Raw genomic sequence first — 26,703 nt, forward strand, 5'->3', positions numbered from 1 at the left:
ACTAAATGTTACGAAACAGGACATAATTTATGACGTGTTGCTCACAAGTGCATCTAATTCAAGGCTATCCAGCCACTGTTAAGCACAAAGCTTTTCAGGACCATCCACACAACTATCAAGTCAAAAGCATCCTAAATGAACAAACAAAATGATACACCTAGTAATGCTCATATAAAGACTCTTACAGGAGCCAACTACAACGTTTTTTCCCCTCTACGGCCATACACGCATTCTTATTGTTCTCCCTCAATACCATTTGTTTTGTGGGGAGTAGTATTCTTTACTAGTCTTCGTTGGGCCTTGGAGGGGACCTACTTGAGCTTGTTGGGGTCTTCTTGTGCAGGCTTGCGGAGGAAGGTGCCGTTTGGATTAGCAGGGTGCTCTCTCTGAGACCTCTCGGTCACAGTGGGCTTGGCAGGAGCCGCTGCCAATGCAGTAGTCTTCTTGGCTGAACGCTTGATCCTCTCCTCTAGCATGCTCATGTCTTTCTCTGATAACTGGACAGGATAAGGGGGGGATGAGTCATGCCAATCTTGCGTTTCAGGGTTGATTCTTACGATAATGGTATAGCTTACATTTCCAATAAGTTTGTAGACTTGTTCCCCACAGACATTGTAGACAGCCACCACAGTGTTCAAGGCAGCGTTACGAACAGACGTGTCTCTGTCGCCTATATGCACAGCAATCTCCTTCAGAGACTTTGCTGCGGTTGGCTGGCATACATTCATCCCATAGCCCTCGATCAAACAACCCAACTCCTCCAGACATTCTGAGGAGCACAGAAACATTGTTACTCTCCTCAAGGACCGCAATAGTTTGCCATTAAAAGAGGCTTATAATAGACTGTGCTCACCGGTCTGTAGAGACTTACCAGCTCTCTGTTTGGAGTTCTTGGATTTTGTCCCATCCATGAGGAAAGGAAAGACCTTAGATGCAGGGTAAACCTTACACATCGAGGCCAGAATGGCCCGGACATCTTTGCGAACCACATCCTTTGACTCTCCTACCTAAAGAAAATAAACTGTGAGCAGAGAAAGCTCTAGGGTGGCTTTGATCAACGTGAGAAGGGGGGGGGGGGGGGGGTGTACTCACCTTGAGAATGAGGTAGGGGATGAAGGAGTTTGCCTCGTACTCCGTCAGGTGGTAATTCTCACTGTCCAGCATGGCTAACAACAGTTTCAGATATTCCAGCACCTTCATCAGGACTGTGGTGTTTGTGTCAAAGAAGCGCAGGGTGAACCACTTTAGAATCAGGTCCAGGCAGCTAATGGTGGCATCGCTCTCACTTTCCAACCTCTGTCAGACATGAACAGACATGCAGACTCCATTACCAGAATCAGGCTTCTCCTAATGAAATCTGTAGATTAAGACCAACCACTACCTCAATCATGACTCCTATAGCTCTGACGTGTCTTTGGAAGTCCAAGTGGAAAAGTTCGTCCTGTAGCCACTTGGCAAAGCAAGTGGACATCTGCGTTTTCAGCTGCTCCACATATTCGTCTCGGGGAGTAGTAAAGTTCCATTTCAAAATCTACAAAAAGGAAACCTTTTGTCAGCTGCACAGCTTCTCTGCCTAAACTATTCAAGACGTTGAGGATTGAAAGTTAAAGAATAAAACACTACTGTGATACAAGAACTTCCATGTACCAGAACATCTTACATGTCAGGTTCCTAGTGAGCGCTGTCAGCTAGGCACTAAACACATTCATTGGGGATACAGATGAAACATCATAGAAACTAGGGGTGGTAATCTCTTGGCACATCACGATTCGATTCCGAGGTCAACGATTCGATTCTAAACTGATAAAACGATTATCGATGCATCTCGATATTCTAAATTTTCTCAAATCTGAGTTTGCTACTCAGGAGGTTGCTAATCACTTCCTACTTTATTTGATAATTAAGGAAAATCAACAGATGAATTACCTTCTCTAATTTTTTATAAGAGAAAAAAAAAATCTGTGTCACAAATATGATTTTCTATCAACAATGCAAGAACCAATGCAGCTCGCATTTCAACACAATATGGAAGTAGCCCATGTAAAAAAATAAATTAAAACGAAAAAAAGAAAAAGCTGCTCTTAGACCGGTCCGTATTTGTAAAATACCGGAAAAAAGTCCAAATCTGTGAATATCTTGCCAACTTTCAATACGGATAGACTTTTTGGAAAATCGAAATAATGAGGTAAGATATGCGCAGGCTCCTTCATAGTTCGGTAAAGTTGGCAAGATATTCAGACTGACTGACACCTTCGAGCGCGAGCAGAGACTAACCTCGCGAGCGAGAAGTTCACGATCCGCGAGCGAGCAAATATCTCGCGCGAGACAGACTTTTTTTTTTTTTTTTTAAATTCCGATTATTAAATTTTCTGAATCGAGACCGAATCGTTCTAGAGAGAATCGAGAGAAAAATCGATTTTTTTCCCCCCACTCCTAATATAAACACTGTGCGGTCAGACCTCAGCTGACAGTAGTCTAGTCTGTAATACACATTTAGCTGTTACTGTTTCCATCAGTAGATTCATCCTAAATTCAACAAAAGTTATTAGATGACAATGTCTCAATGTCAGCAATTTATTTCAGTTACTTTTCATTTCTATCTATATTCTGAAGGTTTTTACAGAGGGGTTTGTTCATCTTTCATTGTCGGATTTAAATCATTTTATTCCTAAGAAGATGGTGAAGGTGGATTTTTGTCGATACAAAGATATTCCAAATTCCCTCGGTATAAACCCTCGACTCAAATATGTTGCCAAAATGGAAATGTATGCAAATGAACACCAATTTCATAAGACCAAATATAATTTACATGTCTATGGTAAATCTCTTGCCCGCTCACTGATCCATTGGGTCAGAACAAACTCATGCAGTGTAGCCAAATGCTGATCAACCCCACTGCCGGATTCTTTGGGGGGGGAAAAAACGTGCTTGAACTAATGCAAAACAAAAAGGCCCTTCCCTCATGTAAACTAAACTATTAGGAACACCTGTTACTCCACACACACACACAATACAGTTACTGGGTAAGCTTAGTAGACCTAATACACTGGCATGTATACAGTAGTCAGTTTATAACAAGCACAGTAATGAAATCATGTATAGATGTTGGTTTGTTATTACGAGTTGTTTGGTTTCAGTTTACCACACTGCACTCATATTTACTCTGCTTGCTACCTATCAGCTGACACTTTCCATTCTCTGATCTTCCACAGAGATCACACCATGTTGATCAAATGGTCCCATACCTTGAGTTGTTTCTCTTCCTTGATCCTCTGCTCCTTAGAATTAGGGACGAGGATGAAGATTGGCCCAGACTTATCTTCGTCATCCTTTTGGATTTTGACTGCAAGCTTCTTGCCAGCTGCAACCTGAGAGAAGAGGCAGCACCACGTGTTGAGGTGAGGTACAGCAAGCTAACTAATGTGCACCACCTGTGGAATTGTTCTTTACAGCGTGTGTAATCAGATTTTCATGTTGAGGACAGAGAGTGTGTGTGTGTGTGTAGCAGACAGTAGAAACCAGAGACAAAGGATGTTTTGCAGAAGTGATCTCACATATTGCACCAATGTGATGCTGTACTCACACAAGCATGCAGTGGGTGACCCGAAAACTAAAGTTTCCTCTTGGGTTTGTGCTTTTGTAAGCATGCACTGAGTGCACTGCACTAGTGGATGTGGGTTTTTACATGTAATACAGATGTATGTTGATCTCATTCCAGCTGACGGCTGTGTGTCCATGTGCTTCTGATGATACAGTTAGGTGTTGATTGGCAGTATTAGCGACACAGGATTAGAGCCGACCGGTCAAGGCAAAGAGAAGCAGGACAGGGGTTAACATCTGTCCACTGAAAAACTGGGCCTACGTCTGCAATGCAGCAGGCTGAGGAAGGACTACCTGTTGACTGCTAGCAGTAGCCTTCCCTTTGCTGAGGGGCTTTTTACTAGCGTTACTGTCCTTTGAAGGTTCCACTGGAGGGGAGGGAGGCTGGGTGAGTAGAAAAACCACATCATGTTTACACTTCACTGTCATCAGATTAAATGGTGCGGATCAACAAAAATGAAACAATGTCAACTAATCATGCCTGAACAGTAGATTTAATGACTGAAGTACTGTGATATACTGCCAGAATCATACAAAATATGAATATTCGGCCATAGCGCCCAGCCCTAGCCTGAACATTTACAAAAAGTGACATAATATCTAAAAATGTCAAAGCAGTCAATGGGAAGTGTCAGAAAGGACTAATTAATCATTTAAAACAGAAAGCCCCACCTTCTTCCCGGCAGCTCCTCCTCGGACCTTCTTGACTTCAGGTTTACTGTCCACAAGGTCCTCACTGGCTGGCTGCCTGGAGGCTGCAGTTTGTGAAAACAATGTGATCAAACCAATACCAAGCAGACTTTTGACGTCAATTGCCACTGTGCATTTTTTCTACCCATTTTGCTTTGTAAACTGGCTGTGCTCAAAAGGGAGACTGTCATTGGCCAACCACAAGGCCTGGATGACTAGGTGAGGGATGAGAACGTCACCATTACAACTCATATCTTGAGTCATATATTTTACAGTTGTTTACAGCAGGTGTAAGATCACCACACAGAAGCACAGATGTAGTTGAACATTGAGATCTCTCTGACTGGAATAATGATTATGAGGAATGTGACACGAACCTGAAGCAGCTCTGCTTGGCTCTGCAGAGCCCCTCCCCCCTCCAGCCTTGGCGGGGGCAGCAGGTTTAGCTGGCATCACAGCTCTAGCCTTTTCCAACATGCCTACCACCTGATCTCTGGAAGCAGTCTGCAGGCAAATGAGATACAATCGTCAATGCCATTATGAGTGTATTTAGATCTAGCCACAGCATAATATGTCTGACTATATAAGACAATATAAGTACTTTGAGTTTCCCAGCAGCCTTGTCCATCTTGTCGTAGCCCAGGTGCATCATGAAGGTAGGCAGAGCATCCTGAGCCTTCTTCCTCACATCTCCGTTTCTGTCCTCGAGGCAGGAATAGAGCTGAGGGACACATGTCATCAAGTCCCCAGGCACCGCCCTCAAGGCCGGCAGCTTCTCTGCTAACCAGCCGAGCACCTGGGTAATCAAGAGAGGTTCATGGGAGACCAGCAGTCTCATCTGCATTGTGTGCAAAGTGGCATCCTGACGTCTCTGGAAAATGGCATCCTGAAAGGACTAATATAATCTGAATTCTGGTTCCTGAATGGTGTTCAAACAGATCATAACCACTTACGATTTAGATCAGCACATAAAAAAAAACCAATGTTCTTTTTGCCCCGATACAAATGGCAGATATACGTGTTTGATGATAGCAGCCGGTCAACAGGATCCAAATACAAACAACCAAAATAAAAATAAACCACTAGAGAACAGCAAACCTTTGTCCCGGCCGCACATTGCACGTAAAGAGTTTGTGTTTCACAGTGTACCTCCTGTCGTAGGAAGGGATTCTCCTTTTTAAGCTCTTCTGACAAGTCTTCTCCCTCGAGCCACTCCTTCATCCCGGTCTGCTCCACCCAGGCCTGCAGGGTGGTCATTGCTGCCGCCCTTACATTAGCCTGCAGAGAAAAAAAAGAGCATAAGAGGACGCAACAGACCTTGTATTTTACTCTTTTCATTATACATTAGTACAGACATTTTCACTGGGGTCTTTTTCCAATGAAGGCCACATGGCCACTGTGCTTTACCTTGCTGTCTCCCAGAACGGTGATAACAGGGAAGCCCAGAGCTTTAACATGCTGCTTGAGTCCAGGTCCCATTGCTGTAGACAACTGCTGCAGGATACTTAGAGTCTGCTGCACCTGGAGGCCAAACATGATTGACATTTCAAATTGATATTACTGTAAATTAAAACAGGTCAAATACACATCATTTTCCTATACACCACGTATAGATTGATGGAAAAATAATCCCTCCGAAACACCAGTAGAAGTCTACAATGAAAAGTAAATAACCGTCTGAATCTTCGTCGATAAGTAGACCAAAAGTCGGTGTAGTGATGTGATTAGGAACTTTCACACTAAACATAGCTAAGGTGCTACAGTGACGTGTCCTCTCCTACTAACCAGGATCTTGTTGGAGTCACAGAGTCGCGCTTTTAGGGCCAGAGGCAAGTCTCCGATGTTAGCTGTGATGAACTTGGCCTCTGAGATGATGGCTGCAGTCTCATCCAGACCCTCCTTCCTGATTTTCCAGTTCTTATCCCCAATTTTAGACAGCAGATCACATGTAATCTTGTCACTGTGGGATGGGAGGAACGAGACAGAAATTAGGAAGATAACACAGGCACAATATTTTAGACAATGTAGATCTTTATCACGATCGATTGGTCTGTCAGGCTCAATTATCACGGGAAGCAGCAGCCAACCAGAAGTAGTTTCTGAAAAAAGTGTGTGCACCGCCAGGTGATGAAATTAATTTGGGCTTTGACCAACGATTATTTTGATAAATCGAGCGATTTTTTGCTTTAATTGGATAAAAAAAAAACAAAAAAAAAAACAGCATTCATTTCCTACTCTTTATTCTAAAACAGAACTTCAAATTCACAGTGAAAAGAAATTTAATAAAGTTGCAGGTTGCTCCTTCAACATAATACTTTATAAAAAAGTAAAGTAAGTAGGTAAAATACAAATCAAAAAACGTGTTCTATACACTACACTCAGATCATTGAAGCTTAATTACCATCATTTTAAGTACATTTATACACCACATTTAAACACAGCTTAAGATGACCAATGCAATTTTATAAAATTACTTTAAAAAGTACAACACACATATATATTTGTCAACAATATGGGACAAAGCATAGAATATATTTATACGATTGAAAAATGAATGGGCCAAGAAAGGAGTCAATAAAAACGTGTCTTTAGTCGTGCTAACGCTAATGCTAGCTTGTCAATCGGGATAATGCATAAAAAGCAGCCGAGAAGAGCTGGTGGAGGCACGTTACGTTCCTCACTTTAATACGGAACGGCGTGTTGGTTACCTGATGTCGGTTCTGGGCAGGAGGTCCATAATGTCCTGTGCGGCTGCTGCCCCATCTTCTTCCTGATCCTCTCCTTCATCACCCTCCTCCTCCTCTCCAGACTTCTTGGTGAATCTAATTGGTGCTGGTGGAGATTGGCCTTGCATCTGTGACACACACACACACACACACACACACACACGCACACGCACACGCACACGCACATTAGCGCTGCAAAGCTGTGGCGTATCATTTTGTTTGAAACATCCATCCCTCCTCCATACCTTCTCAAACTCGGCATCTATTTGTACAAGGAGAGCAGGCTTCTCGTCTTCAAAGAACATCCGAAGACGAGCTCCCATGTAGAGGAACATGACTCCAAGCAGTGCGATGGCAGCTGTCCGAACAGCAGGGTTAGTTGCTCCTAAAGCAGTCTTCACGTTGTTGATGAAACCCTTAACATTGATACTGCAGAGAACAGATTTCTTCCTGAGCCAAAACACTTTGAAACGATGGCATAATTTACACATGTTAACACTAAAATAAGGAGTATTAATTACCCAGCAAAGCCAAACTCCTTCATGGCATTAGCTAACCAGTTGAGAGTCTCTGCCTGGTTTTTGGGGTTCTTCTGTGCAAACGCTATAGACATAACCTGTAAATATGGTACATTCATCATGATCAACATCTACTGGCCCATTGAGGCTCTTAAACATGAAAATGACCTTTTCTTCTGTCCATAGTATAGCATCCCTACTACAGACAAGCGCTCTACAGACCTGTTCTGCAGTCCACGGCAGAGAGCAAGCCTCTGCAATAGCAGTCAATCCTTCTTTGGAGTTTCCACCACATTTGACATCTCCAACCTTGTCCACCAAGCCGTCCAATACTACAGCGGCTGAAGTCTTTGAGAACTGTCCTCTCTGAGCGATGAGAGCCACAACGTGCAGCTTTATCTGCATCACCTACACAGAGCAGGCAGCATCAGAATGGTACATCCCGATCCCTGATCAATTACAGCAATCATCCATATTGTCAACATTGATCTGTAATGTTGAAGGTGAACTAATGAACTAATTAATCTGCAGTGCCAGACCATGAATAGTTTTCCCAATAATTTGATCCCTGCTTAAATTAAATTAATTTCTAATGGATGTCAGATCAAAAAAGGAAGAACTAATAATTACGTTGTGTTTTTGGCCTGATAATTACAGTTAAAAATGATTATCATAATGTTCTTAGATATCTTTTCTTGTCCTTTAAGGATGTGGAATCGTTGGTTTGTGCTTCTATCCTTACTGTCTCAAAAAAAAAAAAAAAAAAAAAGACAAAAAAAAAAAGAGGGTCTTAAAAGGAGACATATTCCATCCATCCATCCATCCATCTTCAAACCGCTTATCCTGCATACAGGTTTGCGGGGGGGGCTGGAGTCTATCCCAGCCAACTTCGGGTGAGAGACAGGGTACACCCTGGATTGGTTGCCAGCCAATCGTAGGGCTAACTAACAGACAACCATTCACACTCACATCCACACACCTACGGGCAATTCAGCGTCACCAATTAACCTAATCTCCAGAGCATGTTTTTGGACAGTGGGAGGAAACCGGAGTACCGGAGAGGACCCGTTCCTGATGGTCGGCTGCACAGATCCGCACTAGGGTGACCATATCCATAACACCAAAAAGGAGGAGGCTATGCAGTATTTTGTGAGGCTGTAAATCCCGGGTGTCAAACTCATTTCAGGTTTGGAAGGAGGGGAGGGGGGGACATTACGGCAAATACATGTCTGACATATATTGCGAATAAATAAATAAATAAATGTTTCCTGATCCTGACAACGTACAACAACAACGCACCACAAGGCTTCAGGAATTTGAGAGCTTACCTGGAAGTTGGTCTCCTTCCAACCTGGTTTCTTGGCCAGCATCTTCACTAAGGCCTGGCAGGGCATCTCTGTCCTATCCAAGGTCTCAACAGCCTAGAAACAAACAGCAATCCAGAGATGAATATTCCTGCATATTATTGTGTTACTCGTCAGCCTTATCCACAGCTCCAACAAATTTCAATATGTAAAGTAAAGTAGGAGTTGAAGCATTTCCCTCAAAGTTTCCCTGTACAGCAGATCAATCATGTTAAAAGAAGTCCTCTTCATTTATGTGCAACAAGTGCAAACAAGATTGTAGGGTTGGGCTGACTACAGTGCTTGTAAAGTCCCAGGACAGATATGCCTTGTTCATACTTCTACCCGTTGTTGTGCTGGTCGCCTATTACAGCTGGAACAGACTATCTGATTTATACTTTACACATCGGTCTTTCATGGCCCATCGCAAAAAAAATTGTTAAACAAAATTTTACTTTTTTTTTTTTTTAACCACTTTACATGACTCGCTGTAATACATCAAACTGCACTAAACCGACCATACTTCCAATCTTGATTATTCACACAGTTTGAGGATTTGTTGAGAGGACTGCATGTTTATAGCAACTGTAATTAAAGTAATTCAATGTGAACGTTTCTTAAAACTAATCAATCGTCACCCACCATAATTCATATTATAGATTATACAATATAATCTCACTTCATGGCATACATGTATTGTTCTGTAACAGGGTGTCAAACTCATTTCCGGTAAGGGGCCACATACTGTCCCCTTTAATCTGAAGTGGGCCAGACCACTAAAATTATACACAATGGTCCAGCCGATATGGGGGTCACCATCATTTTCAAGTGTGCGCAGCTGCCTGGAGTGACCCTGTCATCATAAAGTGGCTGGTATCTACCCATCTCAGAGTATTTCCCACAGTAGCGCCGAGAGCGAGACGGTTCCGATCGGCAAACATCTCACTTGGCATGTACATGGACCTGCCTCCTCCTCATGCAAATTCCATGTTTGTGCCCCTTCCATCTGGCAGGAGGCTGAGGTCCAACAGGACTAAGACCTCCCGCCACACGAACAGTTTCTTCCCGTCGGCAGTCGGGCTCATCAACAGAGCCCGGTCCCCCACTGTCTGACTATAACATTCCACCGGTCACTCCCATTCACACTGCACAAGTCACTTTAAGTGTAATTTATCACTTTGTCGTCACTCGTCACTTTGTTACTTGTTCGCTAGTGCACTTTATGCTTAATATTTTTTAACTTTAATATTTTACATTTTTAACTTTAACTTTATTTTTTTTAACGCCATTTAAATCACGCAGCGTATTCATCCAGCTGCATTTCCTTTCCCTGCTCTCCCTCCGTCGGTCAGTCACACGTCTCACGCACACGCACACACACAGCATCTGTCTTGCGTCTGACAGTTCCGTTTTGCGCATGTAGGCTGTAACAACAAGTAGTATAGGGTGTGAAATGTGTACTACAGCTATGGGAGTTGTATATAGTGTGAATTGTGTATAGTTCTATCCAGTGATGAGTGTTTGACGTTTGTATAGGCGTGAATCCCTGTTTTGTATTTACTCCAAAAAAGTTCTGTGTTCCAAATTAATATTGAACGAATTATTCCAGTTCAGCGGTCAGCCCCCACACATAGGTGTTGGATCTGTGGGAAACACTGCATGTATCAAACAGAAAGGGAGTGAGTGGCAAACTGACCACTTAAAGCACTGCTATGCAAAGCTCGTTGTTAGGCTAGACTGGATAAAAGGAAAGGTTAGACCATGTTCTGGATCTAGACTAGACCCGATCTCTTCCGGACCATATGGATCAGGAATAATATTTAATTCGTATCGGCAGCAAGTGATATTTGCACATTTTATCTTTGTCTGATGCAATTGTTATGATTATTTTCACCACACATTTAGATATTTTGGTGTCACCATATGTAACTCTAAAATGTGTGACATAAATAGTCATTAAGGAAGTAAAGACTTCACCTTTTGGAACTCTTCCATGCTCGCCAGTCTCTCCTTCCAGTTGGCTGAGTCCAGCTGCTGTAGACAGGAGGCAGGAAGCACACCTGCAGCCCGCTCTTCACACACCTCAATCTGTCGTGACAACGCAAACATTAATGTCAATTCAACCACAAGATACTGACAAAGTTTAAAGTTGTTTTTGTCATCAAGGGACACTGACTGCAGAGGATCGATTGGTCTCTACAGAGGCTACAGTGCAGCGAGCATCATTATCAGCGTTATTTCCTGCTTTGAACCACTAAAAAGAATCCTCAAATCTAAGAGGAACCAGAAATCGTAATGTAGCTGATGTTTGAACAAGATTCAAAAAAGCCACAACACTCTGATTTGTACTTCAAACCATCTTGGCATTCAGAGCGGAAGGGGACAGCGAACAATACGGCATTGAATTAACGGCATCGCTTAAAAAAAAAAAAAAATGTAGACGTTGAATATCAAAAAGAAGGTTGAAGACTTTTGAAGAACTGTGCGGCCCAGACAAAAGCTCCAAGAAGGGGGAAAACTCATGCACAGGGACTCACCGAGAGTTCCCCCTCAGTGAACTCTTTACTGTCAGGGCTCTTCTTAGTCTTTCCACCAGCTACAGCGGTTGGTTTGCACTTCTTGGACGCCGCCGATGACTGCACAAAGGAGACACAATTACATTACAGGTCATTTAGCTGATGCTTTTGACGTTTACATTACACTTTAAACCGTGTAATGTAAACGTGTAATGACGTTTACATTACACTTTAAACCGATGACTTTTACATTTTTGCCCGGGGAGCAATTAGGAGTTAGGTGTCTTGCTGCCGGGACTCAAACCACCGACCTTGCGGTTCCCAGACACCCGCTCTACCCCCTGCGCCACGACGACCCCCACAATGCTCTTATAGTACAACTGTACACACTCAATGCAATCAGGTTATTGGCCACAATGACATTTCTTCATCAGTTTACTTCTCTATATGTGCATCCCACTGAGCATACCTTGCTTGCAGCACCAGTTTGAGTCTTCTTGGGTGGGCCAGAAGATTTAGGTGGAGCTTCAGCAGGGGGAAGAGTTTTAGCTGGAGCCTTCTTTGCCCCCCCACCTCCTGCCGCAGCCTTCTTCCCTCCAGGAAGCTCTACTTTATCAGCAGACTCTTTTATCTGTTGACATATTGAATAGGTAAACAGATCATGGTAGCTATAGTGATGCTTCTCCTGGTCTGAATTTATTACCCATTATTTTGCTGGTTATTACCTTGTCCAGTTTGAGTTTATCCAAATCAGACAGGAAAGGGTTCACGGCTTTCTCTCCCACCACTTTCATGGCTGTCCCCAAAGCCTCAAAGGCGGCGTCACGCACCTCTGGAGCAGAGTCATTCACTTGCTGAAATGGTCAGAGGGAAAAGCAAAGGGATGCCTTTGAAATGAGAGCCACGGGTCTTTACATCTTTCTCGATGAACAGCCGGAAGTCATCTCCGGTTACACACAACTATGTCAATGATGGCACAAGTTACTCCTGTAGAGCAGGTATTCCCAAAGTGGGGTGCACAACAGGAAACATGTAATGGTGTAATGGTGGATTTTAGGGCCGCAACTAACGATTATATTGATAATCAATTAATCGGATTAAAAAAAAAAAAAACTTTAATTTCCAACCCTTTATTCTAAAACAGAACCTCAAATTCGTCATAACTAGTTCTCTATACTACACTCAAACACACCCTCATGTTCACTTGAAGCATATTCATTAAATTATTACCATCATTGTAGTGCAAGTTAAGTAAATGCATACAGCTAGAAAACAACCAAGTGCTATGAGATGAATTTAAAATGGCATTTGTAAATAAATGCATTAGAGCAGTCTTTTTCAACCAGTGTGCCGCGAGAGGCTGTCAGGTGTGCCGTGAAAAAAAAATCATTTTTTACATACGGTCACTTCATTGGTGAAAAAAAAAAAAAAAAGTGTGTGTTGTTGCGCTGTTGGTGGTATGAAGGCTCAATACTCCCCTCTGCCTGTGGGTGGCGGTACGCAGCATAATTAATAGGCAGATTTGCTGAGGCGACAATTTAAAAAAAAGTGAGATTTAAGGCCGGCGCATGCTACACTCGTTTCAATTCATGGTTCTGCGTGTGTTGCAGAGCAATTCACCGCCAGAACAACAGGCGGAGTAACGTGTTTTGTTGAAGACGACCTAGAGAGTCACGTCTATTTATTTATTTGTTTGTTTATTTATCATAGACTTTATTGCCCCGTGCATCGCCACTGCTGTTTTTTATCGCGGGCACATTTGTCCCGTATTTTCTTCCACAACTTTGTGCACCTCTCGACCGGCAAACCGGCATTTGCGGCAATCTCCCTCCGTGAATCCAACCAGCTTCTACAACCCGCCAATGACGGCTTGTAGAAGCGGTCATATTTACGCATTTCTTCCGACAAAAGTTCTTAAATCTGATCCGTTCTCTCGTAAACATTCTTCGTTTTAATAATGGCGGTATCGGGCTATGAAAGCGGAAATGTGAGACTCCATAAAGGACGTAGTTAGCGGACCAATCGCAGCCTGGCGCGCTGCGGGAGGCTTGCGTCGAAAGCAACGCAAGCCTAGAAAAATGGCTCGACACACGCAAGGAGGTGTGAAAAGCGACGCAAGAGACACGCAAGGGGGGCTTGCGTCTGTGTCGCTCTGAAAACGCAGAAGCATAAACTAGGCTTAAGCGATACCTGGGCATAAAGCCTGTGCCATCTTGGCAATAGGATGATGTTAAGTTTAATAAAACACAACAAATAGAACACGCGTCACGCGTCTCTCCCTGCATCATGTTACTCACAACAACTGCCGGCTGCTCTTTCCTCTACGTCGGCTCGGCGCCTTTATTTTTCTTTTTGCTCCGCGCGCATCTCCGCAACTCATTGAGTGACGTAATAATCGCGCGACACAACGAATCGATAATGGAATTCGTTGCCAACGCTTTTAATAATCGATTTTATCGATTCGTTGTTGCAGCCCTAGTGGATTTTACACAAAATGCATACATGAATTATACCAGTTACAAGATTCAAATTTAGAATTAAAAATGTACAATTTAATTAATAAATACACTAACTAACGTAACCTAGTTTGTGCAGCTAACTTTTTCAGCAACATTTATAAAACACGCTGAACTGGCTGAAATCGGGAAACTGTCAAGTGGACATTTGAAGCTATCAGTCGCGAAAGACGAGAGGGACACAGAGACGGAGGAAACAGGCGATGTAAAAAGAGTTAATACTCACGTCTCTTACTCTCTAGCATTGTAAACAAACATCATGTGTGAGCTAACTGTTCTGTCATTGCTCCAATTTTAATGCAGCTATGAACAGACCCTTTCTTTTTAAGTGTGGGGAACTGGGGGTGCATGAAGCCAGTTGGTATGTAGAAGGGGGTGCGTGGCCTAAAAGGTTTGGGAACCACTGCTGTATGAGTATTGCAGAAAAAGTAGTGAGTCCTCTGCGTTACCTTGATGAGAGCAGCACAGAGCGGTTTGAGGACACTTTTGGGCAGGGTGCCCTGTGTGCAGTGTCTGAAGGAGCGGGCCAGGAACAGAGAGGCCTGCTGCTTAATGGAAGGGTTCTTATTGTCCATCACACCCAAAATATCCTCCGACAGGTTCTGAAGAGTGGTCTGGGAAAAAAAAGGATGCAATCTTAGATTTGGCACATCAAAATACAATCCAGCACATTTACATTAGGGAATCAGCTGAAAGGCATCTTTCCAGCTTGAAACAGCTGATCGCCGAATTCGAGAATGCATCTGAAAAACTGACGGACCCACCGAAAAGTAAGAGGGTGCTTTTCGGGGCAGATTAAAGTCAGTGTGTTTATATGAGCTTTATTGTTCATATTAATTAGTGGTAGTATTGTATCACTGATCACTGTGATCCACTATCATCACTGAGTCCACTATCATTGTGTAGCGATTCATGTTTGATTGTGATTTTATTTTACTGCTGTAATCTTGTCTGTCGATTTAATGATGTTATAAGTTCTGCTGCTTAGGATTTGATGGCCAAATGTATTCACGTTAAGGAATTATTGTTGCTGGTCTTAATGTTATGGTCAGCATAGCTTTGACTGTTTACAGTCAACTGGGAGTTGTACATCGATCAGTTCAAAGATCAGAGCCCAATTAGGCTTGTGTAACATGCGGTGAGTGGTAGGTAGAAATTCAAGGGCTACAGACTGCTTCAGTCACAGTAACTCCTCCATTGTTATTACATAGTTATTGTCATTACACTAAATAGTTTAATCAAGGAGGACTTACAGTGAGAAAGATGGCATCAATAGCCTCCTGCAGGGCCTGGACCACTTGAGGCTTCTTTTCCTTGAACTTCTCCAGAATAGTTGGAACCACCTAAAGAAAGCAACAAAAAAAAACAGGAGATCTAATTTAGCAGTTATCAATGATTTAGAAACAGGAAATAGAACTATCATCGGTCCTTTCATATGAACAATGTGGTGGAAACACATGGTAGCATGAATAGCAAATCACGAATGGCAAATCTTAAATTGCCATGTAGTTGGTAAATTTATAATTCTGACTACACCCATTAATTCCCACGCATGAATCAGCACATGAGTCCATTGATTTGATACATGAAAAAAACCTTTAACTAAACCTCCACATTTAAACAAAAACAATGTGAAAATGCCTTTAAGCGATTTAAAGCAATGTTCTGTGATGAATGAAAACAGCAATACTTTGCTGTTGTAGAGTATACGCCAACCTTTCAGGTGCTAATACAAACTTTTGTCATGGACATTTCAAAAAAAAAAAAAAAAAAAGACTCATTAGTGTAAAGAGATACTTACTTGTCCTGCATACGTTCCAAACTTCTTCCTGAGACCAGAGGCCAGTGCAGCAAGACATTTTGCTGCCGCCGACACCAGCATCACATTGGCGTCTTTGCCCACAACCTGGAACATTAAGCAAGTAAGCGTACAATGTCCCCACTGCTCGTGTCTCTATTCTGTGTTCACAGCAGTGTAAAAATGTGACACTAAATCATTGCACATCGAGAATACATCCAGAGTCATCATTACAACGCGTTGCCACAGAATCGCGGTTGCCTAATAGTCACAATATGCGTGACGCAGTCAGCTTCACTGAATCATAAAATGGAGGAGAAAATATTGAAGTCAAAAGCTGTTCACCCGAAGTTCCATGACACCCGATATTAGTACTAGGGCTGTGCGGTATGGCCAAAAATTCATATCATGGTATTTAGAAAAAAAAAATTGGACGGTATTGCGGAATATAGTTTCTTCAAGTAAACACATTAATGCCGAAAAAGGACCGCACCTCGCTGCTCTCTGGCCAACTTACTCGCAAATGGCCAGCTGAGTTAGCTTGTTGTGGCTGCTAGTGTTGCCACCAGAGAAAATACCAGCGGCTCAACCAACTTTGCAAAAAATAGTTTTCTGATCTAACTTACGACACAGCTCCTCTCTTGGGCACAAGTTGTATTGGTGCATCTCTGGTCTCTGTGTTCCTTCTGTATCGCTCTTTTCTATGTTTTAATGTAGCATGAAAGTTACTTCTTGTTAGCTTTACCCACCATGCAGTTTGGTGAGGTAATTTCATAAATGTACAACTATGTGTGTTAAGTTGTTTATGTGTCACAAGCTGTTGTGTTGTGGTGCTTTACCCTGTTAAAGAGCGTTTGTGAGTTATTCATTGTTGTTATAAAGATATAACTGGGGCAGCAACGCATCAAGGAAATCGATTATAAAAGGCCGAGCCGACGTAGAGGAAAGAGCAGCCAGCAGCACCGGCAGTTGGGAGTCACACGACGCAGGCAAAGACGTTGAGTTATGGTGTGCGAGCATTTCATACTAAACTAAAAAAGTGTGTCAATGGCCAAAAATGCAAAGTCAACGTAACATAGCACGTGAGCACCACCTTGTCCCGTTTTGACATGAGGAAGGTAAGGAGCCTCCAACAGGCAACGAGCTAGCTTTAGCTCACTAATGAAAGCAGTAAAGCAGTTAGCAAGACTAGGACACGTTTTTAATTTACTCGCCTTTTTTGGACCATTCATTTTTCAATCTGTTGTCTTGTATTTATAGTATTGAGTTGAACAAGTTGGGATGTTAAAAAAAATCCAGTTAAATTTTCTGATTTGTATTTTTCTTATAAATGATTATTATGTTCAAGGAGCAACCTGTATTTTTTGCAAATTTGCAGTTCTGTTTTGTAATACAGGGTTGGAAAATAAAGATTTATAATGCATTTTTATGATCCAATTCAACGATTAATCAAAGAAATAATCAACTGATTAATCAGTTGACTATTTCAGCCCTAGTTAGAACCATAACTCAATCTCAACACACGTAAGACAAGTAGCTCCAACCGCTGCGCACTCCGCGATGAAGTGTAAAAAGAATTCTGCCGCCGGCCGCAGAGAAGCGTCAGTAGTTATGGCGTAACACCGGCATAAACTGTGAACAATTCATACCGTAAGGATATCTTATATCGGTATACCATTTCAACCGGTATACCACCCAGCCCTAATTAGTACAGAACGACACTTGGAAAAAGAAAAAGATCCACGTCCAGCATCAATGAAGCAAAAACACAAACAAACAATCCCACCTTCATACTTCCGCGAGTAACGCAACATAAAATGCAACCCTGTACCGGCCGCGCCACCCCTAGTGTAGATTGTGTGCCTAGTCACTTCTATTTCACTTAATTCCAGATGAGGTGAGATGGCCTCACTGACCACACGAAAAACATTCAGTCTTTACCTTCTTCAAAGCTCTGACAAGGTCTCCATAGTCTCCATTCTCTAGTTTGGGATTCTTGGTCAGCGCCTCCACAGCCTCTACAGCTTCTCTCCTTTCCTGCCACTTTTTAGCTTCCTGCAGTAACGGACGGAGCGATTGGACATATTGAAACATGAGTTAACAGACTTCAAGCATGAAGAGTTTTGAATCATCATACTATTTTGTCATAGAAGTCTTTGGGTATCTTTGAGAGAATCTCCACAGCTTCAAGCAGTTCATAAGGATCCACTGCAACCACCGTTTCCTCTTCATCCTCTCCTGAAAGAGGAGGAAAACCATAGTTGGCACCAGACATCACTCAACAACTCATCAACATCAAAGCAACATTCGCATGCAGAAACCTTTTGAGGCCTACCATCAGACTGTTCTCCATGAGCTTGGTGCTGTTCAAACTTGGCCTTCAAGTCTTGCTGAGAGCGCAGGAACCTGGTCTGTTTGGGAGGAGAAGAAGGCAGCTTCACCCACTCCTCCTCCAGCTCCTTCAACTGCAAGTACAGGCAGACAATCCTTGTTTAGCTCAACTTTATTTCCCAGGCAGAACAGTAAAAGATTGGCATGTATTTGCGTAAGTGTGCCCCACCTGTACAGAGTTAATATTTTGCAGTGGTGGTCTCAGAGCGTCTCTGATCCATTTGTAGATCTCTACCGCGAGCAGCTTGACTTCGTCTCTCACCGCCTTCTCTCTGGACTCAAACTGCTTGCACAAAATCTTCACTATTGGTTTCAACGTCACGATCTTCGAACCAAACTCACTAGAAGAAGAGGACAAATGGTTAGCAGTGTTTCTGCTAGGTTTACAACCCTGTGGGGCGAACGGACCAGTCAACGAAGTTGAGGCGCACATGGTTGTGTATGCGTGCACGTGTCAGGGAGATTAAGAAGTGGATAATTGTAGTAGAAAATATATAGTTTTTTTAAATTACATACTTTCTTGGGGGGTAAACACTGGTTGTACTGGTCATAGTACACATAATTACCAGTACTCTTTGAGGTGGTGTTAGAACCTGTTAAAATTGAGTAAAACATACTTTGAAACAGACATGGAATGATCATACATAAAGGGTGAAAAGGTGACAACAAGGTGGGGGGGGGCGGGCAGCGACATGCCCCGGAGATTAATCGATCATACAAATTAGGCTGAGACATTAAACATTGCAGCAAACCATTTTGGCTGCCAAACCACATTCACATATTTGGATGAACCCTCAAGCTTTTATAAATATTCTTTTGAATGTTCTGACCAAAAGTCTAAACTGATCTGATTGAGATCATAGATGGCGGCGAAATGAAGAGTATATAGAGATCTCAACGCTGATTGGCAAAGACTCGACACAAAGATGTTTTATCGCGAAGATCACAGCATCAAAAGCTACGCAAGCCTCCTGCAGCCCGCAAGGCTCCGATTGGTCTGCTAACTACAGCCTTTCCGGAGTCTCAGATTTCCAGTTTTATGGCATAATACCACCATTATTAAAATTGATTTTTTTGCGAGAGAATGAATCAGATTGAAGAGCTTTTGTCGGAAGAAATCCGTAAATATGACCACTTATACAACACGTCATTGACTGACTATAAGGACGCCCCCCCCATTATCCTACAGAAAAAATTGTCCAGATAAACAAAGTAGTTCCAGCGTAATTACACTTTTTATCATGGAGGCCAAAAAAACAGCTAGGTCATAAGAAGGGGCTTTTAAGATTCAAAAAGCTGGGCAGAAACAAACGGGTAAGGGCGGTAGGCAGAATCATTCCGGTATGTCTGCATTATTTACAAAGAAAGCCATACGAACACGGCAGTACGTCGATCATGGCCACACATCTGGAGGGCCCCCATCCTGGTCTATCAGTAACGGGGTAAAGCAGCAGCAACACCTCAAGAAAGTCTAGAATTGTATTTTCACGTCTACAATTGTCCACTCCTCGCTACGCACAACAGTTCTTCAGACACGTGCGCGCATATTCTGACATGTGCACATACAGACATGCGTGCGTGGATGCACCAGCCGACAGACACCATGTCTGCAACAAATGTATACATCTACATTCAGTTTAGGCTTTTATTCAAAGCGAGTTACAATTGCCGAAAGGCCAGAACAACAAGAATCAAGAAGGCATCACCGTGTACCATAATCTACAATCCATGTACATGGAGTAAGACTGACCTGAGGGCCTTTCTGAGGGTCTCGAGGCAGGCCACCACTATCTTGGGGTTCTTGTTCTCCAGTCCTTTGAGGAGCTCTTCTTGAACCACCTCCGCCTTCTCTATCTCCATGTACATCAGACAAATGTCTGTGCCCAGTTCCTTGGCGCGGGCCTTTGGCTGGTTGAACACTTTAGTCACCACGCCCGACACTACCTCCCCCGTCGTCCTGTAACATAGCATTCAGTCATTAATAAACTCATTCTCGGAACATGTATACAATATCTGGATTCAAATTCACTTTCACATAAATATTGTACCAGTTGCTCCCCTGAATCTCACTAAATGTTCCTCTTTATTTTTATTACTTTATCCCAATACTGGTGCACTAATACTATTTAAAGACATTCATCAACACCTGAAAAGGAAGTATGGCTATAGAATTAAGTATAGCAGACTTTGAGATGATCACCGCCCACATGCTGGACCAAACTCTGCAAAGTGCCCCAGAGAGAAGATGTGGAAGCTAAGCTAACCCAGCTAGGACCTGAGGCTGCTGCACTACCTGGCCTACATTGCCGTGGGCTATAACTGCATTTTGTGGTGTATCCTTTTGCTGCATAATAACAATAAATCATTCTTGAATCTTTACACGTTATTGGTGTGCAATCATTATACTTGCTATGACCAGAGTTTTCACATTAATCTAAAAGTACATCCGCAAACTTTAACAGCATAAAAGCAGACAATACGTTCTTTTTGCCACCAATACTAATTGCAGATCATTGTTGATCCATATGGTTGCTTGATTGTAGCAGTTGGTCTACAAGGATCCAGGCGGATAAGGCTGCTGTCTCTTTATTTTTACCACTCTGAAGTGGTTCAAACATCACAACATAATGGTAGGGGAAACACTGAGAGACTAGAAGATTTTATTGTTATGGATTAAGACAAATCTAGTCAATGGATGTATTATAAGCATAGAGCTAGCTAGCTTTGTTAAACAGATGTTGAGGGTAAACTGTTATTATTTAGATTTGTTCCCATCACTGATCAACCGTGGTCCATTACACCACTGCTGTTAAAAATATTACTTACTTGGCAGCTACATGAGCATTCTCAATAAAGACCAAGGCGGCCTCCAGGCCTTTAAGCTGAGCCACAGCATTTGAGTCAGTAACAAACTTCTTTATCAGTCCAAGGTACTTCCCCCACTCTGGACTTTTCTCATCTTGTATCCTTTGGAACAACTTCAGTGCTTCTTCATAACCACTCAGACGAGCTTTCCACACCTGAAGAAGAGTCACGTTGATAAGGTGGAGAGAAAGGAGGAATAAAGTTAACAGCAGACAGGATTTTCAAAAGGCTAAATCCGATGAGCATAAATAGGATAATCTTTCTAAAAAGCAGAAAGAAGCACAGCCAAGCAAACGTGTCTGCGAATATGTAACGAGGGGCTCTGACCTAGATTCTTAAACTGTTACATAAAAATATTTTCCATTTCCCCTTTTTTTGTTCGCTCTGGTGAAAGTTAAAAGGAGTTTCTGAGCTCATGACACTGAATTTAAGTTATGGAGATGATAGGTTGAAAAAAAAAAATGTTGGCAATATGGGAAGAACCATCCGTAAGGTTGGGCTGCAATGAAGCAGAGAAATTAGCACATTTGAGGCGGTGCGGTTAAAAATTGTACCTTGTATATTTTGTAGCTGGTTTGACTGTAGGATTGGGCATTAACCTTGAGTATTAGGGTTAGGACGCGAGGATTGGGCAACTGAGTCTCAGTGGTGCTCACAGCATCGCCCTTCAATCAGAATTGGTGGTGTACTATTGGCCGGGCTGGCCGAGTTCCTGGCAATGTCACAATACAGTCGTCCTCCATCTCACTTTTCTGCATGTGTGGTAGTTAGTGTCTCGGCAAATTGATAGTGTTAAAGATATTTAGTTGTGGGAGGATAAGCCTCAGTGAATACCATCTAGTGAGAAGGAGCTATTACTAAATGGGCGGGATATGAAACCCATTTTGGATCATACGTTGCCTGAAAAGACATATCAATTAAGTGGATTAGATTGAAGGTAATATTATTCAGTCACCTTGTGTTCACATTTCTGATCGATGGGAAGCTTCATCCACTCGCTATCGTCCCCCATGGTGGCCACTTGGGGGTGGGTTTCCCCAAAGGTACTCAACTAGAAAACAGTTATTGAAATAAAATTACATTTGTCGTACATCATCTGGTAATGTTTTGCTTGGACAATAAGTGAGCCCTAAAATCGTTCACATTATTGGCGATAGTGGATTTCTTCAATACCAAAACTTAAACGTTACTTAGTCAGATAAATAGGTCAGAAGGACCGCAGCAGCGAGGGTCATATGGCTCTGTGTTTAATCATCAATGCTATTCTCAGTTTGCTCTGACTATGAGTGGTCACGAAATATCGTCTTATACGACTGGCAAGATATATGAGCGCCATTAACTAGCAAAGTTAGCAACGGCTGTGACCGTTGCTACGCTAGCACGTCAACCCGCTCATCGGGATAACGCCTCAACGACAAATACACAAGCAGCTCACATTCACAACTAGTATGTAGCATGTTAGCATGTTTGGTATATATTTATTAGGTCCAGCCGATAGTCATATCGATAGCTTATTATTTACTCGCAGTGGGTAGCCGCCGTTAGCTGCTTAGAAACACGGCTACGAGCTACCATTAACCTTCCACAGACAGGCCTAACAACGCAGTTCACATTGACAGCTGCTGAGCACAATATCTGAGCATTTTGGTCAGACTAACATTCCGCTTTTACCAATACTAAAACACTATTTACATACCTATTTGTGTGTCTCTAAGGACAATGAGATCCAACCTGTCCAGTTCGCTAGATGATGGTGATAATGGTTTTACGAGGGAGCAGTCCAGCAGAGCTTTAACGCTATACAAGGTTCGCCAGTGACACCTACGGTCACATCCGGTTCTAAATAAAACGGACAAAGAACGTCTCTTTCTTAATACGGAGTACCTAATTAATTGGCCTATATTTTTGAGTAGTAAACGGCTTAGTGGAAACAGATTTGCAGGATATACAGTTGTGTTTTCTTATGTCTTTATGTGTAGCTGAGACATGTGGTGCTCTTATTTCAAATACAAATAAACACCAATTTCCGGTATTGTTTCTTCTGCCAATGTCCAACTTGTTCCAGCTTTTGGAGACGCGAAAGAGGGGCGGAAACATAGACACCACCCTGATGGCCTAACGTTACATCTTTATTCTATCTAATCCGTAATCTAGAGTCGTATACAGTCTCATTGCACGAAGAGTAAAACAGCGAATAGGAAACCCATGTAAGCCCCATTATCGTCTTTAAAGGCTCTCTTATTCATTACTGGACGAAGCCATTGATTGGTTGAATTTGAATAATGACCCGCCCACAATGTGGGATATTACGTTGCGGATTGGCCCATCACACACAGCTATCCTTGGTAGAGATTTGATTGGCAGCTTTCACAGTAAGTCAACACAATAGAAAGTTTGTATTGTAGAAATTCGTCTTTGATGCAAGCGTACACCACATTAACATTAGAATAAAGGTTAATTAATAGGTATATTTAAATAATACGAGCCAAATAGTGTGTTAGAAACAGTGGTTGACTCCACATATATTTATTTTCATTCATCCGTGTACACAGCAATACTCATTAAACGGTGCTCTGTTTGATGCATGTCAATCAAATGGTTTAATTTAGTTCAAAGTCGTTTGTGGTTGCAGGTCCCGTTGCTGTTGCCACAGATATTTAATTTTTCCACGTTTTGAGCTGTTTCTTCTGTGAACGGAGCAGAGACATTTTAAGAGTAAACGTGTTCAAAACTCTACCAGTAGGTGACAGTATACGTCTTTAAATATTTTAATTATATTTAACTGTTTTTGTTGTTTCTCTAGGTTAATACAGATTTATTTAATGCTAGTTTTTTCATGTGATGTTTATGGTTCATTTAGGCTAACGTTTTTGTATAAATTGTGTTATATTTATTTAATTTAAGAACCAAACATACCTTCAAGGAAGATGAATTATTTGTTGACCACAATTTAATACAAAATGAAAATTAAACGATAGAGATTTTTGGTTTATTTCTATCAAACATTAAGAATAACTAACCTTCATCAGTAATTCTGAATTGAATGAATTAAACCGAAGAGGTCAAAGAATGATAAGGTCTAATGTTGGTCAAAGGCTGAGTTCCAAAGAAAATAGCTTAAGTTAAATTGGCGTCAGATTTGTTACTATTCTGAAAACAGTCCACCTTAAGCTATCACTGATTGCGTACCTTCTATTTCCACCTCAAAGCCACATTTTAGGGCAGCTTCATGAATGCACAGAAGTCAGAAGAGATAAGACTATGTACACTGCTTCATCCAATGAATGATAATGATAAGTTGTCTACTATATACAGTGCGTTGTGCAGGTATTCACACCCTTGGACTTGTTCCCATTCTTGTACTGTTTCAAACACAAATAGACTTTTCCCCATTTTATCAACACACCATGCATGGTACTTTGAAGGTGCAAAATACTTTTTATTTTGACAATAATGAGAATAAAAAAGTTGACATCTGTTTTAAGCATAAGTATTCACCCCCTTAGTCAATTTTAGGTAGAACTCCCTTTCGCTGCAATTACAGCTACAAGTCATTTGAGGTACGACTCCACCAGCTTTGCACATCTACAAATGGAAATGTTCATCCATTCATGGAAAAAAATCTGAAGCTCAGTTTGGATGAAAACCGTCTGTGAAAGCAATTTAATATAATTGCTATAGATTCTAAATCACATTGTGTTCTGGGCTTTGACTGGGCCATTTAAAACATTAACATTCTTTGATGTAAACCATTCCATTGTAGCTCTGGCTGTATGTTTAGGGTCATTGTCCTGCTGGAAGATGAACCTCCGCCCCAGTCTCAAGTCTTTTACAGACTGCATTCGATTTTGCTGGTATTGCCCTCTATTTGGCTCCATCCATCTTTGCCTCAATTCTGAGGAGAAGCTTCCCCTCAGCATGATGCTATCACCACCGTATTTCCCTGTTGGAATGGGGTGCTCAGGATGAGGGCAGTGTTGGGTTTCCACCACCCAGAAGAGACTAACAGACATTTATACATTGTGCTCTTATAGTGTGTATATATTTCTTTTTACTCTATTTTTTGTTTTTGATTATACATCTGTAGCTCTGTGGAAGGAGGGCATAGTAAAATAAGAATATCATTGTACAGAACAACCTGTTAAACTGTACACCATGACAATAACTATCTTGAACATTTTGCATTGAGATATGCCAGTTTTGGTCTCATCTGGTTTACTTTCAACAGCAGTTTTCTTCTTGCCACTCTGTCATAAAGGCCAGATTTGTGGAGTTTACGGCTAATAGATGTCCTGTGGACGAATTTTCTCTCCTCATCTGTGGATTTTTGCAGCGCCTCCAGAGTTACCATGGGCCTCTTGGTTGCTTCTCTATTAAGAACATTACAGTCTACTGTAAACTGTACTGTAAAGTGACCTTTGACTTTAGTGATGATCAAGGAAATTAATCAAATTTACAACTAAAGAGGATACTAATATAGTTGTGGGAGCTATTATTTAGTTATTTATTCTTAAATATTATTGTTTGGTTTTCTTAGGTTGATATAGTATTAAGATAGCTTTTTCTGTTTTGTGTTCAATTTAGTTTAATCATTTTTTGTCAACAAGTATGCATAGTTTGGTTTATTGGACCACTAATTGGGTAGTACTGTGGGCACCTGGAGGTTACTTAAGGGCAGGGCTGTAGAGGAGGGTAAACTCTCCTTAAGCTCTATTCCTATGGTCTCCCCAAGCTGAGGAGTCTTTCACCCAGCTCAAGGAGAAGTTTACCACGGCCCCCATTTGCACAGTTCCAGACCAGAGTCGACAGTTTGTGGTGGAGGTGGATGCCTCTAACAACGGTGTGGGGGCGGTCCTGTCTCAGTGGCCTGCAAAGGACCACAAACTACATCTATGTGCCTTCCTGTCCAGGAAACTTTCAGCCGCGATGCGGAACTATGATGTTGGTAACCGTGAGTTGCTTGCGGTAAAGTTGGCACTAGAAGAGAGGAGACATTGGTTAGAGGGGGCTCAACACCCGTTTATTGTCTGGATTGACCACAAGAACCTCGAGTATATTCACAAGTCTAAGCGTTTCAATTCTCGCCACGCCAGATGGACTCTGTTCTTTAACCTCTTTGACTTTGTTTTGTCCTACAGACCGGGGTCCCAGAACACCAAGCCGGATGCCCTGTCTCGTCTGTTTGACCCCAAGCCCACAGCCAAGAAACCTGAGCCAATCCTGCCAATGCACCGTGTGGTAGGAGCGGTAACGTGGCAGATAAAATCAGAGGTGAAGCGTGCTAATGGTGAGAACCCTACACCTGGTGGTTGTCCAGTTAATCGCCTGTTTGTTCCGGTTGCTATGCGCCCACAGGTGATTCACTGGACTCACACCTAAAAGCTTACCTGCCATCCAGGGATCAGGAGAATAATATAGCCCAGAACCCGTCGTCCTGGAGCAAACACCTGACCTGGGTCGAATATGCCCACAATACTCTCCCCACAGTGGCCACTGGGCTGACTCCCTTCCAGTGTGTCTTTGGCTACCAACCACCCGTGTTTCAGGAGGCCGAGAAAGAGGTCGTCGTCCCGTCCGTCCATGCCATGGTCCGGCGTTGCCGCCGAATCTGGGCAGCCACCTCAAGGTCCTCCTCCGCAGTGTCACCTCCCGGAAATTGGGTCCCAGGTTTGGTCCCAGCGACTCTTGGCCGTACGCAAACGGCCAAGAGCCTCTTCATCGATAGGTTCATCGTGGACCC

The 26,703-nt window shown here is 42.4% G+C and overlaps 1 protein-coding gene across 6 annotated transcripts in view; it reads right to left on the minus strand.

Annotated features, from left to right (window-relative positions):
- The window catches only part of ckap5 (cytoskeleton associated protein 5), a 34,114-nt gene extending 11,307 nt beyond the window's left edge, over positions 1-22,807 (minus strand). For 3 of the 6 annotated variants that reach the window (XM_040162239.2, XM_040162238.2, XM_040162237.2), the window contains exons 1-33: positions 22,660-22,804; positions 21,919-22,014; positions 20,925-21,118; positions 19,849-20,055; positions 18,268-18,439; positions 18,043-18,172; positions 17,845-17,945; positions 17,649-17,762; positions 15,711-15,815; positions 15,163-15,252; positions 14,359-14,523; positions 12,119-12,247; positions 11,863-12,024; positions 11,415-11,513; positions 10,855-10,965; positions 8,863-8,955; positions 7,757-7,942; positions 7,538-7,632; positions 7,262-7,445; positions 6,999-7,144; positions 6,076-6,250; positions 5,698-5,811; positions 5,440-5,568; positions 4,892-5,086; positions 4,668-4,794; positions 4,273-4,355; positions 3,895-3,984; positions 3,246-3,368; positions 1,382-1,531; positions 1,093-1,296; positions 872-1,007; positions 576-769; positions 316-497 (exon numbers count right to left, since the gene is read on the minus strand). In XM_040162239.2, the coding sequence (XP_040018173.2) occupies positions 316-497; positions 576-769; positions 872-1,007; positions 1,093-1,296; positions 1,382-1,531; positions 3,246-3,368; positions 3,895-3,984; positions 4,273-4,355; positions 4,668-4,794; positions 4,892-5,086; positions 5,440-5,568; positions 5,698-5,811; positions 6,076-6,250; positions 6,999-7,144; positions 7,262-7,445; positions 7,538-7,632; positions 7,757-7,942; positions 8,863-8,955; positions 10,855-10,965; positions 11,415-11,513; positions 11,863-12,024; positions 12,119-12,247; positions 14,359-14,523; positions 15,163-15,252; positions 15,711-15,815; positions 17,649-17,762; positions 17,845-17,945; positions 18,043-18,172; positions 18,268-18,439; positions 19,849-20,055; positions 20,925-21,118; positions 21,919-21,975 (4,442 nt within the window). In that variant the 5' untranslated portion in view covers positions 21,976-22,014; positions 22,660-22,804. Of the gene's footprint in view, positions 1-315; positions 498-575; positions 770-871; positions 1,008-1,092; positions 1,297-1,381; positions 1,532-3,245; positions 3,369-3,894; positions 3,985-4,272; positions 4,356-4,667; positions 4,795-4,891; positions 5,087-5,439; positions 5,569-5,697; positions 5,812-6,075; positions 6,251-6,998; positions 7,145-7,261; positions 7,446-7,537; positions 7,633-7,756; positions 7,943-8,862; positions 8,956-10,854; positions 10,966-11,414; positions 11,514-11,862; positions 12,025-12,118; positions 12,248-14,358; positions 14,524-15,162; positions 15,253-15,710; positions 15,816-17,648; positions 17,763-17,844; positions 17,946-18,042; positions 18,173-18,267; positions 18,440-19,848; positions 20,056-20,924; positions 21,119-21,918; positions 22,015-22,659 lie in introns of all 6 variants that reach the window. The other 3 variants (XM_078082061.1, XM_040162242.2, XM_040162240.2) reach the window with 2 other exon arrangements.
- Positions 22,808-26,703: the final 3,896 nt, after the last annotated feature.

This window comes from Gasterosteus aculeatus, chromosome X (assembly GCF_964276395.1).
Source record: "Gasterosteus aculeatus chromosome X, fGasAcu3.hap1.1, whole genome shotgun sequence".
Taxonomy (NCBI): domain Eukaryota; kingdom Metazoa; phylum Chordata; class Actinopteri; order Perciformes; family Gasterosteidae; genus Gasterosteus; species Gasterosteus aculeatus.